This window comes from Macrobrachium rosenbergii, chromosome 54 (assembly GCF_040412425.1).
Source record: "Macrobrachium rosenbergii isolate ZJJX-2024 chromosome 54, ASM4041242v1, whole genome shotgun sequence".
In the NCBI taxonomy this organism is placed as follows: domain Eukaryota; kingdom Metazoa; phylum Arthropoda; class Malacostraca; order Decapoda; family Palaemonidae; genus Macrobrachium; species Macrobrachium rosenbergii.
Genome location: NC_089794.1, coordinates 40,447,877 through 40,466,510, shown reverse-complemented (window position 1 = coordinate 40,466,510; position 18,634 = coordinate 40,447,877). Strand labels below are relative to the sequence as shown.

The window sequence follows — 18,634 nt, the reverse complement described above, 5'->3', positions numbered from 1 at the left end:
CATTCTTTAGAGAAATAAATAGTTGTAAGCTGGGACAGTTTTATTTAGGAATGCTGCACTGCCATGTAACTGCGATGATAACTGAAACATGGAGTTCATCTTCTGCCCTTCTTCAAGAGAAAATCATCCTCAACAGTTCCAGGACCCATTCCTCTCAAGATATGAGTATGTTCATGCTGAAAGATGAGAGTAGACTGTCTTTTGTGGTGAGCTCTGCTCATTATATAAGATGGTCAGCAGGTTCAGTGCATGCTGACCGCTGATTGGCAGAAGGAGAAACTCATGCTCTGACTGGCAGCTAAGATTCGCTGGTATTACTCAGCACATAACTTAATTGGTCCCCAGGTAGCTCACAAAATCTCGGATGTTATTTTCAGTAGCTTCTTTACCAAATAATATTCAGTAAATATCATCGTGTATTTGAATAAGACTGAGACTAAAAATGGCCAAGGTGTAGCATTTTTAAGATATAACAACATTAGTCTAAGAGCATGCTAGTGAACATGACTCTTCTTCAGAGAGATAGTCTAAACAGCATGCTAGGGAACATGTTACTTATTCAGAGAAAAATTTATTTTGAATGGTATCCCTACCAACACCAACAAGCTTATCTCATGTACTATATGTTGGCATAAAAATGTTCAATTCTGAGATTCCTCTCCTGTCTCCACCTAAATAGAACTTGCTTTTGCCATCATTCCAGACATATATGAAAGATTCTGCTTCAAACAGCATTCAACTTAACACCTACACTTGCATCCTCATTGTTATATCTCAAGAATCACAACATACCAACTGTGGACATCCTGACAAATTTCTCTCCCTTAAAGAAGTGAATATCATTGCTAAGTATTCTTTTTAATTGAGATTTTTATTAGAGTCCAGACATTCATTTTGTGGCTGACCATGTAACACTAATGAAGGGTCAAGATCAGCTCTAAAAACTGATGTGTTTCGAAAGGTAATTACAAACACAATTTAACTATCTGTCAACCACTGGATAATTTTCAGATGTGCCGTATATTAACTGTCTTTCAGGCTTTTTGGAGATCTACTTATCGTAAGGAAATCTTAAGATTCTTTTAATCTGTCATGCTTTGAATATTGTTCCCTGGTCTGGTCTTCAGCTCCTGAATCACATCTTACGGTGTTGGATATAAACCTGACTCTCATTAAATATTTGATAAAGATCTTGGTATTATTAATATATATCTGCCACCCTCATTCAATTAGCCTACTGTAGATACTTATTAGAATCATTCATGAGTCTGACCATCCTTTGTATTCAGATCTTCCAAGACCAGACCATCCTTCGTGTAGCTCAAGATATACAGTTAATTCTAAGTCTAGCATTTTCTTTTGTAAGGTTTAATATCACACAGTTTACTATTTTTGTTCCATATAATGGAATAATGGAATGATATTCCTGTTCAAGTAGTTGAATTATTGGAACTTCAGAATTTCAGACTGACAGCAAATGTTTTTTTCTTGAGCTGACTCACTTGAGTTTCATTTCATAGTTTGTTTTTAACAGTTTAATTTGCTTTGCTATTTATAATACTGTAAATAATTTATTCTTAACCTAATTCATTTTTTCGTATCAGGCTGCTTCCGTTGTTGGAGCAACTGGGCTAGTATCATTCTGCTTTTCAAGCTATGGTTGGAGCTTATTCATAATGAGGAAACACTGCATTAGGGATGAAGAGTAGGTGTAGAATATAATAGATGGAAAACATAATCTGAGTATATCATACTCATATCTCTACAGTGTACAGCCAGGAAGCATAATGAGAGTACAAAACGTATACACTTGGCTCTTATAAGAAAAAGGGGCTAATTTCACCACTCTCTTGACTAGCTTCTATCAACCTACAGTTACAAATGTATGCAGATATAAAAATATGTTTTAAGTAAAATGAAACCTAAGTTTTAGAAAGAATTACATCAAATGTTCTCATTACTGAAAGGTTGATCTGTTCAGTCTTACTTGTACTTCCTTCGGTGCCTTCAATTCAATTCTAACAGCTTGGAGATCAGTATCTGCTCTGAATTGGTACATAGGGTTGTTCTTGTATGTTGCAGGATGATTAGGACACCCACCTGCATTAGCACCACTCCATCGGCCAGTAATCTGAAACAAGAAAACATAAAAATAATGCCTGATGATAACAGTAACTTTGCAAAGATCAAACTATAACTGATCCTAAATGATCACATGAAAGTTTTATCAAGACTACAGTATAGAGTCAAAATGAAAATCATAACACTGTACAGTTGGTCCTAGTCATGAGTTCAACTGGAATCCATCATGACAAACCATAAAGGGAAATACTGTAATGCACAGCAAACCAAAACTGCATTCACCATGTAAAATATGGTAAAAGGTTATGCTCCAACAATCATAAATGGACAACCCAGTCATCCAGCAGAAAGAATTTTTTAATATCCCCTATTTTACAAAAAATATCAAACAAACATAAATCTCTAAAAATGTAGATTAGGATAGAACAGAAATAGCTATCAAATTTATGACAACATTCTGTACTCATCATAATCCATATGTAACCCAGGTAAAGCAGTATATAATTACCTGCTACCCTTTCCCTTAGAGTGCAATAAAGCTATTCATCATCATCATTAAAAACTAAAAGCTCTAATATCAATGCAAGAGATGAAAGGTCTGTCAGGGTTTGTAGGTGACTCATACTGGGTGGAGATTATCAAAGAGGGCAACAACAAACTTGGAAAGAACAGACAAGGAGAGGCTCTTTGCACCAATGTCAAAGGCAGAGAGGAGTTGGGATGAGCAGGAACACACGTTCTTGTGCACTTTCTTCTACTTACCCACCACTCCATACTAACTTGTTCTACACTTAGCAGACATTTTTCATAATATTCATTAAAATTCAAGCGCTTAAACACAACCTAACACACTAACCAGTTTACTAATCAAGGCACAGTTATTCAGAATTCACTTGAAAGTTCACAACACATTCAATTAACCAAAGTTTAGTAAATGGCTTAACATGGTACAGTATCAGAAAAGAGCTCAGAGGATGGAGTTTCCTCTGACTTATGCCACACAGGGGACTACACAAGCAATGTTGAACATAAAGCAGGTAAGTGATGTCCTTCACAATATTGCAGTGTCTCCTATAACATAACAACTACAGTCAACTGAACATAATATAATTATAGGAAATAATATATGAAGATTACTAGACTGCAAGACTATGTGACTAGAAAATTTCTTTATGTAACCATACCTCATGCTTGTGTTTGCAGTAATTCTTGATTTTGTGGAGATTGAATGGACATGTTGAATACACTCGTAAAGAATAATGAATGGTAAGATGCTTTTCATACTGAGACACAACAAGTGTAAACTTATGTGTGCCAGCTTCTTTCAATACCATCTTACACAAATAATGGGGACTGTTGATACGGATGCCATCAATATAAGGTGCTGGATCAACTGAAATCAAACACAAGACAAGATTTGTCAACAAAACTGGATAGTACTTACTGAGACCTAATAATCATACTTGACAGCACTGATAGCTACTCTTCATATTTCTAATATATACATACTGTAATTGGGCACATGTCACGTTTTGTATAGTTAATCTCCATAAAACTTGCATAGTCAAAAGAATCATAAAAATCAAATTTTATCTATAATAAAACAGTAAAATGGAAATTACTTTTTGATGTTTTGTACAAAACTACAAACATAAAGGTACACAAGCTTTTCTAAAAACACAGGAAATCACTAAAGTAGCTAGAGAAAAATAGTGAATAATATAACCAAAACAATGTAATCATGAAGTAAGTGGCCTTTACGAAACATCTAACCTCAGCCACCAAGAGACTTCACAATTATCTGAACAATGCATAATCTTCCAAAACCGTTAACCTTTAGTTAGAAATTACTGGCACTTAGAAAAAAAATGGTTTAAATGGCTTACATTTCAACAAAAAGTTATTTGTAAAATAACTTTGTGTAAAGATTTCAAGGAATTTATGCCCTTTTACTTAACACTTATTTACACTGACAAATCATGATGTTCTTAATCATGCAATGGTGAGGTCCTTTAAGCCAAATTCCCTCTGATTAAATCAGATTTTACTTTATCATCAGTAGTAATTAAAAATTTATTGTTGTTACTTACATGGATAAAACACCTTCTTGCCTCCAGTCTTATATACAAGAAGTGTAATATATTCTTTGTTGTTTCTGAAGTCTTCTATTTCTGTGATGTGACGAGTAAGAAGTACCCAAACAGCAGCCCCACCAGATGACTGCACATCCAAAGAGTACTGAGGGTTTTCTCCTATGTTATACAAGTCTCGTACTGGGCCTGCTCCAGCTGACCAAGTCCTATAACATGAGTTTTATAAATTAGTTATTATCATTTATCATTACGGAAAAAAAAGCTGTTTCAACAGATTCAACTTATACAATCTTCTCTATTTTTCTTGTTATATCTTCATCAGCAGGCAGATGAGATAATAAATTTCCAAAGGACATAAAAAAAAATCCTAATTTCACTGTTCACTTTTTTACCTGTACATTTTAATGCACATGCAGGTAATCATCTGCAAAAAGAATGAATGAAATTACAGTGGCATACAGGCATTCATAACAGAGAGCTGATTTAAGGTTAATAGAAGTCTGGACAGGTCAAACTGTTATTGGTCACTTGCGATGGTGGGCGTTTTGCTGTAGCACTCATGTCCTTAGAAGTTGGGGCCCATACTTTCATTGGTTTTTATTTTTTACTCTTACATGTCAATGTGCACATAGTCAGTCATCCATAAAAAAAGGGGAAAAAAAAAACAAAGAGGTGATGCACAGGTATTGGAAGAGGGGGTGCTGGTTTAAAATTAGCTTAAGTCTGGATGGGTCAAATTGTCACTGGTCTCTTGTAACGGCAGGCATTTTCCCCGTAATGTTTGCATCCTAAGACATTGGTTTCTCCTTGGTTATACTGACTGAGGAGGGGGAGGGAGGTATTTCTGCTGTTGTAACCCCAACTGTCCAGTATGACTGGGTTTGCTCCAGTGTGGGAGTGGTTACTCATCCTATTTCTCCCTCTATCTCACTGTAGTTTGGTACAGTGGTGATTATGGTCCCTTATATATCAGATGGTTGGCAGGGGCAGGATGCTCACTGGCTGCTGATTGACTGAGAATACTTCCTTGGTCTGCTACAGACCACAGCAGTATACCTACTCAAATGTCCCATCCATGGATGTCCTGGCTCATACACGGGTATGACTTCAATAAAGCTAGCAAAGAAGATCTCTTGCCATGCACAAGAAGGGGTAATAAAGAACCAAATGCAAGACACACCAAACTGACAATATGACAAGACACCATCATGAAAAATATTGAAATAATCTGAAATGCCCTGGATGCAAGGTGCCTAATGTTGCTTGAGGCACTCCTAATCCAGCAAGAGAGGCCCTTCCAGAAAACAACACAGAAATTGTTCCAACTGTACACTGACAGGTGCCCTTCCAACCAGGACTTGATAAGGGCCATGTCTGGTAATTACTAACAACAACAGGGAGAACATAGCAAGTATCCCGAAATGCGAACAACATAAGTGTGGCCAAGAAATTGTGAGACACCTTTCAAACAGCAAAAATGTTTGCAGGAAAACCAGCAGATGAGAAAAAGTAGGCGGTCAGCACCAATCCTGTCACTCAGCATGGCTGCAACAACAAAACCATCAATGCTAAGAAATTGGCTTATGAGAAAAACCATGAGATTTTAATCTCAGCCAAGCAGCAACCTGTAAGCATCCTGCACCCTGCCGACCACCTGGTATATAAAGAGCCAGCCCCACCATTGCATATCAGTCTACTTCCATCTTCTCGCGTAATCATGCTCAGTAAGGCCTGAGTGAAACATGGCCAATAAGAAACGAAAGAATCAAGACAATGACCTTTGCCTGTTTCGATAACCAGCTCTAGACTTCCTTTGTAACCTTGGACTATTGCAATCTTTTTATGTTTTCAGAATTCCCACCAATTATTTATCCCATTCATCTATGATGATGCAATGAGTATAGGAGAGTTACTGGCAGAATGCAGTAACAAAGAGAAAAGTTATAAGAAAGACTGGAAAGACTATGCAAATTAAATGCAGCGATTAAGTTTTAATTTTACTTGTCTGAAGAATGACCTTCTACCTACCTATATGAATCTACTATCACTACTATTATTCTTGATGAAAATATATTTACAAGGGACAAGACTCAATAACCTTCAACTTACAAAGCAAATACTTCAGAAATGAAAGACAAAAAGATTAACTTTAGTAAAAGCAAAAGCATGAGGGTCTGCAATTCATAAACTAGTGTTTGTGACCATAACAGCTTCATTACAAAGTTATTATGTCAAAAAGTTAAGCAATACATAATTATTTCCATAAAGTTTCAGGCCTATTGCACCAACAAAAAATAATTATTTAATCTTTGTAGGATATCTGTGCATTATCAGATGTTGAACTGTTGATTTCTGAATCATCACATTACCAATTTTCATATTTTTATTGTCATCAACAAGGTTTTCACACAGGTTTCCCATAATGAAATGCCCTTCTGCCCAAAGTCCCAAATGGTCTTGTCTTCAACTATGCCCATTCTCAACAACTTTCTGCTTTACTTAAAAGCAAAACTTTTTTTAACAAAAGAATACTTACTCATGAGTACAATAGGTGTAAGAAAATAGTGATGGGTTCCAGTTCATATAGATGACATCATAAAAATGACAAAGACTGTCATAATCAATCCAAAAGACACCATTGTCAAAAGTCTGAGCACTTTTAGGATCATAGTTCAGTAACTTGCACAACTCTGGAGTCCAGTGTTCTTTATCCATTTCAGAATAGTTGCCTTTCCATCGCAGATGAGACCATGGGTTTTTCAACATTAGCAGCCGTTTACCCTGGAATATGAAAACATAAATGCACTTTCACATACTGCATCCACAGGATACACTAGAACTTTCTGTAGCTATAAGTACTTATTCAATCATTTTATCAAATTTAATTACCCAAAAGAAAGGACATAGGCATCACAGCAAGAGCCAATTCATCAAAATTAAAATGACATACATTTTGGCAAACAATTTCTCCTCACCTAATAAATTTCTTTTTGTGAGGTGCCTCAGTAAACACTGAAAGGAAAGCAATAGCATCAGGATAGTGTATCTGGTGGCTAACTACTTTGCAGTTAAGATGCCAAAGCTCATGAGATGAGAAGTTAGCCGTTGAACGAAACTCACTTGAGGGAATGTTGTTAATTGCCTTAACTGACAGAAAGATGAGTATTTCTCTTGAGGAATAGTAAAAATCTCAGCTGTTATAGGAAGACTAAGAGACTTACATATCCTCTACCTACATTATACCATCCCCACAACAGGAGGTGGCTCCAGAGACAATGGTCACACTGCTTTGCTATTTGGTGTTTTCATGTGTAAACCAACAAACATATTATTTCATAACATTAACAGTGTTGCATACCTACACACACGGCTATGCCTTGAAGCCCCCTGCACACATTGAACTACTACTTTTACCACCTTGCACATACCCTTGCTTCCCAAATATTAAGGACCTTCCATTCTTTTAAACCACTTATCCTGTTGTTTCTAAGTCTTCTCCTCCTCCTTCCCCTCCTAAAACTTCTGAATTATGATCATTAAACTGTATACCTTCAGCCACCCCTTGTCATTATATCCATCAATAAAATCTTTCATATGCTTTGTAAGATTTTTACACCATTCTCTTTCCCAGTTGTATTATTCTCTGGACACAAAGTCCTTCCAAGAATCAAGCCCCTTTTTATACACATTTCCTACGACTCACCATTCTCCTTTTTTCCTGAAACTCCAGGCTTATGAACAAAGCTATCTTTTCTCTGTCTCCTACTTTTATGTTTACAACACCCAGGATAAACCACCTTTCCTGTTCTCCAAATACAGCCAGGCAAATATTCAGACTGCCAAAAATGTTCTTTTCACACTCATTTTTCCTATTCTTGTACCATACATATTTGCCATCACATTTTTTTCTCCGTAAATACTATTAGAATTTTTCTCCAGCCACCAACACATTTTTACTCTTTAAACTGTCCCCAGACTTACTGGCAACTGAACACGACCACTGAGGCACATTTGTATGATTCCATATGACCTGGCCAAATGACTTGTTCAAAAATAAACAAAAGTTACTACATGGTCAAGTTAAAGAAGTTGAACAGCCAGGTAAGAGGAGACCAAAGTGAATGGCTAAAGAGTAAAAATCAAAAATCACTGCAGCCAGGCATACGAGAAGCTGCAAAAAGCCTTTACCACATCTAGTGTGTAACGCAAGGCACACAGCAAGTCCTTCCTCTGGGGTATTTCACAGTGAAAAAGATAATCATTGATTGTTATCAGGAAATGGCAATTCTTCTCTAGAAGATGCAGAGATAATTTTTATTATTATTTATTATTATTATTGGACGACTGCTGTCGCTGCAGTAGAGTCCTCCTAAAGCTTCTCATGCCTGGTTCTCACTGGGCGGTGGGGTCATGCAGCCAAAGGGAAGTATATGAGAGGAGCAGACCCTCTTTCAGGCAGGTCTTACTGAAAAGGATGGCTGTATTCTGAGAATTAATCTTATACAGGATGTTTTCTATTCTCCTTATAATTCGCTTTTCAGGCTCAGCGATGTTCATCAGCAACTGGCCAATATTTATACCAGGAGAGGACAGTGTGAGATGAGGAAAGTGTTTTTACTGAATTATTTGTTCAAAAATCTGTAGATTTCTTCGTGGTCTCATTTGGTGGTTTGGATTCTGGATTCTTTTCTTCTTTTTTCAGGTTGTGGTAACGTCGGTATGTTTCGACCATCTCGTTGGTCATCTTCTGGACGTGGTTGAAAAGTATCTGGAGAGACAAGGTGCTCAGGTCGGTATTTATAGGGGGGGGATCTCGATCGGGGCTGAATTATGATTGGCTGCCTGGGGCAGGTCATCTCAGGTGGAGTCTGTACTCCTGTGTTGATGTTCGGGGCTCGTCTTGCATGCGAGCGGCATTGTAGCGCTGGGGAGAATTACAATCCTCAGATGCAGAATTTTGATTCACTCACTCGCTATGGGGGTAATTCGGTGCAGGTGTTCTGCTGGCCGTGGGGAGGAGATAGGTTTCCTGCGTAATGCTGAGGGCTGGTTTCTCCTTCCCAATGTGCAATGCTTCCAGGAGGCACGGGTGGCGGTTGTCCATAGTTACGTCAATTATTTCTATATTCAGGATTATGTCTTTTCTTGTGATTCTCTGGTTATGGGCAATTCTGGCATGGTTAAAGATGGCTCCCTCTTGGGCATGGCAGGAAATCCTCTTGGAGAAATGCATGGTGGTAATTTTTTTGGTGGAAACACCACCTGGTGTCTCATGCCATGCTTTTGTAAAATGGTGCAATATTGGATCGAGACTGCATCAGAAAATTTGTTCTAGAAGCTTCTATGATGTGACCGAAAATGGGTGGGTTTTAGGAGCCAATCAGTATGCAGAAAATAAAAAAACTCCTTATATGGGAGTGACAATTGTCTGTCATCATTAGCTCTGCCTATACAGTGGTATATAAGCTTCCAGAAGAGACTGCCCAGTACAGATAGAGACAGATAGAGACAAAGGCAATCAGAGGTCAGCTAAAGCAAACTTCCTACAGGAGTTTCCCCTTCAGATGACTTTAACACCTATTTCCATAAAACCTTCCTCCTTGTAATGAGGAGGAATCGATAAGCACTTAATGCCTGAGACAAAGAGAAGCAGCCAGCCCTTCCTGCTTGTGATGAGAAGCTCTAAGCCCTTCATGCACATGACGAGGTGAAGTTGCGAGCCCTACATACCAGTGACGAAGAGAAATCGCCAAGGCCTTCCTGCCTGCGACGAGGAGAGTCGCCAGCCCTTCTTGCCCTCTAATTGCACAATCTCCGGATTCTAGGAGAAACATTTGCTGTCGCATCCTGCAGTCACCCTTTCTGTGATGTCTTCAACCCTGAAACCACCGTGCCAGCATCATCTCTTCAGCTGAAACCCCAGCCGTCCTTCTGTGACGTCTTCAACCCTGAAGCACCATGCCAGCATCATCTCTTCAACTAAAGTCCCAGCCATGAAGGATAACCACCAACTCACCATTTAAATATTAAAATTGCTCTACCTTCCAACCTGTTCCCCCTATCTATAACTGCTTTGATTTGATTTATTTTGTTTTGCGTCATTTTGAATGAAAGCTGAGGGGAACCAACATCTTATTTTCTTAGTAAATAAGGTTGTGAATAAACGTGTTGTAGTGTTGTGATAGTTTCTTTTTATATTCATTTCCCATATTTCAATTGCTGGTGTAAATCGTCGTTGTTTAGTAATTAAAAGAAGCTGCAATGATTCTTGGGATCATGATACTTTGTCAACCCAGAATATCTTACTCTGACCACTAACAACTGATTAGGCACTCAAGAAATATTATGGCTTGCATATTACTCAGAAAAAAACATAGTTTTCTTACCTTCATCTCCTTTATGTCTAACATAGCATAAGCATGAGTAGGCACTAAGCCTGCTCTGTCAGCAGCAGCATCACTCATCTCACCCGTTGCCATAGTAACGAGTACATCTCCACGGTGGAAGCGGTCTAATATCTTCTTAAAGGTTGCATCTTTATTGAAGTCTTTGTCTTTACTGACACACGTTCTGGAATCCATCCAGTGAGGGCATACAAGTCAATGTTACTATTGGATCCCGGAAAGTCATACCCTCCCATCACTTTCATGTAAGCTTTTTCAACTAAGGATATCCAGAATTCATTCTTATTTGTTGAATAGGAACATAATAACTCTCCATGATGTCCCTGGGGTAACTGATCATCTATGATCACTTTTCTAGGAATTCCATTTATGTGAAGCTTAATCATATACTTCCCACATGGATTATACACTGGGTCACCATTACGGCTCTTGGGATAGATGATATCAGTGATGAGTCTCTTTTTAAACCTCTTTTCATAGAGGGCACTGATAGCTACGGAAGCAACAAAGGAACAATCTGATACACAAGTCTGCTTAATGCTGTAATAGTCTATGACCTCAATCATTTTAGGATTGCTCGAAATATCCTCTGGTCTTGCCCACTTGGCAAAGTTTTTCTTTTGCTTGGGAGCCAGAGCAAGGGCACCATCCTTATCACTAAAAGGTAGGGAATATGCAAATTTTTCTTTCAGATCAATGGACATAAAAGGCAAGTAGTCTCTTCCATTTATATTTGAGGTCTTCTTGAGGACCTCCACTTCCTCTTTTGAATACTCAGACTTTCCTGACAACTGAAGTCCATCTTTACGAGATACTGCAGGTCTTCCTGGGAATGGAAAATAAGACAGATTTTTCAGTAGAGCTAATTGGTACAATTAATCACAATACACCTGTGAAGTGTAAAATAAACAACAAAAACAGCCATATTTTTCTACTACTGTTAATTTTTCCAAGTTATCACTCCTCTTTATTACTGATTTTAAAGGAAGCATAATTTTATATCATCGAAAACAGTAAAAACTGTGAACTGATAAGTAAACCCTCTCTTCCAACTTGATAAGAACATTAATTACGAAAACATTAATTATGAGGGACACATACATGATAAGTACATATATCCATTATACAATGAAAAATTCATTTTTCTTATAGAAATTAGTTTATGCATTTCTTTTAGTATAGACTGATACTTCCATGCTTGTGCTCTTAGGAAAGCTAAATTCTCAAATTCCTTTTAAATGTAAGAGAAAACAGGCCTGATTTAATGAAAGTCACTCTTATCTGAGACACTTTCTCCTCAGACACCACAAAATAGGTTGGAAGAATAACCTGTCAAAGCCTCAATGGGTTTGTATTCTTTGAGACAAACTTCCCCACTGATTTGTAAAAATAAAGTTTGCAACTGTTTAGCTGAAGATTCTTAATCATATAGACACTGTAACGAACAGCTGTAACTGGGTACAGATGAACCTCAGCACTACAGGGATAGTGAATGGGTCAGCAAGATGACCCTGATAGACTGCTGATTACATCTCCATAATAATGGGTGACACTGCCTGAAGGAGCATGCAATATGCTCGCTTATCTGGAAAAAAAGGGTCAATGAAAAAAAGTCTTTATGGAAATACATGTAAGTCATAAGGGGGTATAATCCAAAGGTTCAAAGGAAGTTTTGGTAATGGAATAAAGAATTACTGAAATACCTGTATCTCATTTCAGGGGTCTTACAATCACACAAGGAATTCCCTTCTCAATGATTGAAACAGCCATTTAAGATCCTGGGAACCAACTACATCAATACTATATAGTCAAGTTTGAGAAACTGTGCAAAACTGGCCTTATAACCTTAATTGTGAAAACCAATAGTTCTCCCAGAGACAAAAGTGAAGAAATAAATCTGCAATTATGGGTATAGAGGCACTGAGAGGACTGATGCTTTTCTGAGAACATCAACCAATGAACTTTGACAAATTGTACTGACAGAGATTGATGGTTGAGGGCTTACAGAAAAAAGCCACTCCAGTAGCAGTGACTGACAGAAAATTTTTCTCCCTAGGTCACTGCTCCACAGTCTCCACACATAAAGTAGTGGAATTTGTAAAAGTGAGGCTATTTCAAAAGCTTCTACCAGATGCTTAGCCTCTTAGGGTGGTCCATTAATAGAGTCAGGTCACCAAACCCTCCTGTAGAAGCCATGGAGGTGTTATTAAAATAATCTTGATCTAAAATGAAGACCTCAGTTTCTGCAGAACCTGGTGAAACAAACAAAAAGGAGAAGCATAAACTTCCAGCTTGTCCCAGTTGTGAATCATGGCATCTAACTTCCTTACCACTGGGTCTTGTTAAGCCAAACAATACAAAGGTAGTTTATATTTCAGGCTTGTGGCAAACAGTGCCTGACTCACAGCTTCCAAGGAGTTCTGCAATGTCTTGTTCCAGAGACCACTCTAAAGGTGGAGTCTAGTTCTTCCTGCCCTGAAACAGTCTGCTACCACGTTCTTCCCAGGATGAACCTTGGGACTATTTCCACCTGCTTTAACTCTGCTCACATGAAGATTTCCACTGCCAGATGACATAAAGACTGGTTTTGTGCCTCCATGGTTCAGCAGTTTAGTGATGGTCATGGTGTTGTCTGCCACCATTCATATGATTCTTTCTGGCATACAGAAAACAAAAGCTTAAAGAGCTCTAAAAAGCTTGTTGGTGTAACAAAAAGACGTCCAAACCTTGATTTGACATTTCCAGAAGGAGAAGCAATTTGATACTTTCAAGACTAGAAGAACCTTGATTGATGGATGAGCTGGATTCTGAAACCAGCACTACTGATAAGTCAGTACCTCTTCTACAGCTTTTATAGGGAAGCTTTCTGCCTGGTTTATGGCTGACCAGGACCTTGCCAGCGGCAGTTGCAGAGACCAAAGATGGAAATGGCTGTATGGAACAAACTTTTCCACGGAGGTTACTTGACCTAGAAGAGACTGCAACAGCTTGATTGAAGGATTCTGAAATCACTGAAACTGGTGAATAACCAACATCAAACTTTCAATTGTGTTTTGAAAGGGAGGCACTAAACTGGTAAGTGTCTAGTTCCATGACTAGACTGATTACCGAAGTGGAGGGTTTGAAACTAAAATTCAACCCAGGAGATTACAGTTTTGCAAAGATGATTCTGATCTCTTTTTTTTATATAGGTGCTGATTCTGCAGCAGGTGCAGAGACCAAAGATGGAAATGGTTGCATGGAGCAAACTTTTCCAAGGAGGCTACTTGATCTAGAGAAGAGACTGCAACAGCTCAGCTGAAGGATTCTGAACTCATTGAAACTGGTGAATAACCAACATCAAACTTTCAACTGTTTTGAAAGGAAGGCACAAAACTGGTAGGTGTCTATGCACAAAACTGGTAGGTGTCTATTTTTATGACTGGATTGATTACCAAAGTAGAAGGTTTGAAACTAAAATTCAACCCAGGCAATTACAATCTTGCAAAGGTGGTTCAGATCTCTTTTTTTTTTATATAGGTGCTGATTCTGCTAGTACCAGCAAATCATCCAAATACCTTGTCAAACCCATGCAGGACCAATGCGCTCAAGCTGCTACTGGTATCAGGGTTTGCATAAACCAAAGCCCAAAGCACACAGCACACAACTGATAAATTCTCCCCTTCTTGATAAAGTAAAGGTATTTCCTAGATGATAGATGAATGGCCATGTGAAATAATCCCCCATCACACTCTCCAGGCAAGAAAGTACCCTATCCCAGTGGACTGTCTCACCAATTACACCATCGCAGTCCTGAAGGAAGTATGCTATTGTGTCTTAAAGTTAGAGACTGAGATCAGTGAAAGGGCCCAAGCCACTAGTCACCTTCAGAATCAGAAACAGAAGACTTTAAAAACCTGTTGAATCATCTGTTACCCCTTCTCTCTCAAACTTCCGATTCAGTGATCTGATTTCCATCTACCAACATAAATTTGGCCAGATTGTCTAAGTAAAATCCACCTGAAGTATAAACAAAGGGAAAACTGTGTCCAGGAATGAAAACTTGAGGCCAAACCAGACTACCATACCTAAATTACTCACAGTTTTGCAACTATCTCCTCCCGATTCTTCCTATGTTCCTGAAAATAAGTCCCCGCTACTGAAAGAGGAAAACCCAGAAAATGCCCTTGTCATCATCTGGCCCCCCTAAAGTTGGAGGACACTTTAATCACAGAGTCATCACAAAAGCAGCAGTCCGAGTGCTAGGTATAGTGAGCGCACAGATAAGAACAGCATGGTTAACAAACCAGAGCAGTAGGCAATGAAGTGGGCAGCATTGGCAAGATAGTCTTGAAATGGCAAGCAAAGAGGAAAATGGATAATTGGATTTTCACGAAATTTGTTAAAACATTCATGTCATACTTCCCAGGTGATATTACCTTAAACTGATATCATTCTGTTCATTAGTTCCCTATTACAAACAAACAGACAACCAAATCAATAACCTCACCACCTCCATTCAAGTTCTGTAACCAATAAAAAAAATACTATACCTACAAACAATACATACAGAACAAAGATAACTGCAGAATTTAAGAAGCATACAAAATTGCTTACTAAACACTCAATAAAACTTACCTTGTGGCTGCTGAGGCCTAGAATTAACCAAATTGCCAATACCCAATGGGGGAATGACGCGGGTAGGAGAAACTTTCTGATGGCCAGCCTTAGTCACCATTTGGTTTTCACCTGGGAATTAGGACAAAGGTTTTGAAGAGTTTATTACAAATGATTCAAGGAGCCTGAAAGTATCTAGCATGAGAGAGTTGGTGATCAAAAGGCAGGGGGCTGATTACATCATTTACATGTTTGCATACCAGAACACAAATGTGGAACTGTTACTTGACGGAGAGATTATGAATAAATAAATACAAATATCTTTCTAAAGAACTGCAGTGCAATAACAACAAACTGGAAAAAATATGAATTAAGAGAACTTTAATCAATGGCAGACTCCAGGGCATTTCTATGGGATAAATCTGAGGGCTACAGTACATAAAAAAAACTTACTTTCTTGTCATCTTATATCTACTTCCTTGGCTATTATGATATCTTCACGAAGGATAACCTGGCATGCAAGTTATTTTAATGTGCTCCAAGGATTTTTCCCAGAATTTAAGTATGCAGAATTTAAAATTAGTCTTCCCTCAAATAACTTAAAATTAGTCTTCCCTCAAATAACTTAAAATTAGTCTTCCCTCAAATAATTAAGTCATATCAATGAAAAAGATTTATGAAGCAAATCACATTTTCCTTCATCTCCCAAATGAGAAGTATAAGGTAAAGTGAATCTGATATTAAGGGGTATTTATAGCTTAAAAATAATGATTATAAAAAAAAGTCAAATATGTATAAGTGACAAAGCTATCATAATTAACCACGTTGTGTAAACTTACCAACAGGCTATCATGGTGGAGATGGGTTGATTTTGGTTCTAAGTACAGAACCTGGATTCAACAAGAATATATACAGCAGAACTGAAATCAACTAATATCTCTCTTAATGAATGAATAAATCAACTGTCTTTTCTGGTATCTAATAAAAAAGGCATGAGTTGAATCCTAGCCAGGGCATATGGACTTATCAATTATAATTCCCTTGGATCTAAGTTATTCCCAAAGTAAAGTGAAACTGATATCAGGGGTATATGTGGCTTAACAGTTATGATTGTACAAAAGTAAGGGTGTGTTAAGTGACAAAACGATTATTATTAGATAAAAGTTACTAACTTAGCAATCAGCTTACTTGATGGGTTACTTTCAATTCTAGATACAGAACTGGAATTTGACAGGAATATGTACAGCATAGTCAGATTCAACTTATATCTATCTTGACAGCTGAATGGATAACTTAAAAGTCAACCCTCACATTTAATTCAAAAGGCACAGGTTCAGGTAAGGCATATGCACTTATCAATTATAATTCCCCTTGAGCTATGTTATAACCAAGGTAAAGTTAATTTAATATCATGGGGTATTTGTGGCTTAATATTAGCATTTATAAAAAACTTGTGTGTGCATAAGTGACAAAACTGTGTTACAAACTTAGCAGTTTGACATCATGATGGAGATGGGCTGATTTCAATTATAAGTTCAGAACCTGAATTCAATAGAAATATTTACAGCAAATCTGTAAGGGTTTAAAATGTGTATCCAGTCATCCACTTTGAACAGAAACACATGTACTGTATAAGCTACTGCTACTATTATTATTATCATTATTTATTATTATTATTACTATTCTTCTTCTTCTTCTTAGGTAGAACTATACCAGAGTTAACACACGACTCTCAAGGGGCTTGCCTTTGAACATAAGTGATTCCAACATAATGAGCATCCTGTGCCCTTACTAACTTCAAATATAATTTATTTGTGATCACTGGGGTCCTAACCAAGTTATACACATAACATATGAGACAAATCTATACTGAACTTACTGGTTTCTGCTTCCTCTCCAGTGGACTGAGCTTTAACACCTCTGCACGAGTCAAAGCCTGCTCTGCCAGATTGCGTAATTTTTCAGCTATTGATGTATTCTTTACACTCTTGCTCTGGGAATGAGAGAGAGAGCGAGAGAAATACTAAGCTTTGTGCATACAATCTTGTACCTTATCATTTCATATTTTCCAGATCCTAAGCATATACAGGCAGTCCCTGGTTAACGATAGGGGTTACGTTCCCAGCTGAGCACTAATAACCGAAAATCGTTGTTAACCGGAACGTCACAATAATTATGGTAATAAATGGCAATTATGATGCTGTAAGCACCGGTTGGTGCCAATAAACCGCTTACCAACGCCAATAAACCATTTACTGGCACAGAAAATCGCTTACCAATGCTGATAAATGGCTTACCAACGCCAATAAACAGCCTAATGAAGCCAATAAACCACCTACCAACACCGATAAGCTGCTTAACGGTGCTGAAAATCGCTTCCCGACACCAAAAACCTGGTCAACAATGTTGTTAACCAAGCGTTGTAAAACTGAAACACCGTTACCCGATGCTGCCGATAAGCGGGAACTGCCTGTACCTTGCATTTTTAAGAATAACATTCATCAAAAGTGATCAACATGACCTAAAGTATCCCCTTTGATAAAAGCCCTACAGTCTTCTTAAACTTAGCTCAGAAAACTGAACAAAAGTTCAATTTTCACTTAAAATCTACATAATTTGTAAAGTACAAACTACTGTTTTATATGTACTTTAGCTTGCAATTATTACTGAACTAAATTCTTTTTCAGTGACACACCTGAAACCAAATGGCTTAAATGACAGGAAACCCATTTTATTAAGCTCACACACCTCATCAATTTGTGGAAATGGGATATGGAACTTTTAACAGTAAAACAAAAATGTGCATTACATGTATACAGCTGGAGTTATAACGATAAGGTTCTAAGTGGTCTAGTTACACAAAATTTTTCCTACATAAAACATATTTTTCTTCTAAACTATTAAGCATAAATAGCCTCATTCTGTGCACAGGCTCTCTAGTCACACCAACTTCCTAAATCATGTAAGAAAAAGGATTCACTGAGCTTGCCAAGACCACTCTCTACTTTCCTAGTGGGCACCACTCTTCCATGCAGCTTTGTTGGGTACACACATACTTTGAACTGTTCTCCATGAATTAGCATCTCATTGTGCTTTGGGTTGTCTGCCATTCATTTGTTTTGGCAAAGAACCCATCACTTTACTACTGCCTTTAAGTGCATCAGCTTCCTATCCAGACATTTAGAAGAAAAATTCCAGCTTGCTGCTGGCACATCCAGGCCTCCAGCAGCAGAAAATGCTCACACCATGTGCATCTGCCAGTCTGAACAAGTAAGATATAAGATGAAGTTGTTGGCAAACATATGGGGTCAGTTTTATAGAAGATAGTTAGTTAATAGAAGAAAGGGTAAAAAATGAGTTGATCTCACTGATTAATTGTTGTTCCATAGATTAGTGTGTGTCTATGATCCTTTAGAGCCCCTATTTGGAAAGTAGAAATTTCTTGGATCAAATTGGTAG

General features: G+C 37.8%; 2 protein-coding genes across 3 annotated transcripts in view; both read right to left on the bottom strand.

Annotated features, from left to right (window-relative positions):
• LOC136835005 (transmembrane protein 192) overlaps positions 1-18,634 on the bottom strand; it is a 209,047-nt gene that overhangs the window by 54,458 nt on the left and 135,955 nt on the right. The gene's annotated exons all lie outside the window — the stretch shown is intronic.
• The window catches only part of LOC136835004 (calpain-7-like), a 37,786-nt gene that overhangs the window by 1,583 nt on the left and 17,569 nt on the right, over positions 1-18,634 (bottom strand). The window contains 9 exon segments of the mRNA XM_067098014.1: positions 1,988-2,131; positions 3,267-3,475; positions 4,173-4,381; positions 6,712-6,956; positions 10,562-10,734; positions 10,737-11,405; positions 15,197-15,307; positions 17,055-17,084; positions 17,087-17,168. Coding sequence (XP_066954115.1) covers positions 1,988-2,131; positions 3,267-3,475; positions 4,173-4,381; positions 6,712-6,956; positions 10,562-10,734; positions 10,737-11,405; positions 15,197-15,307; positions 17,055-17,084; positions 17,087-17,168 — 1,872 coding nt within the window.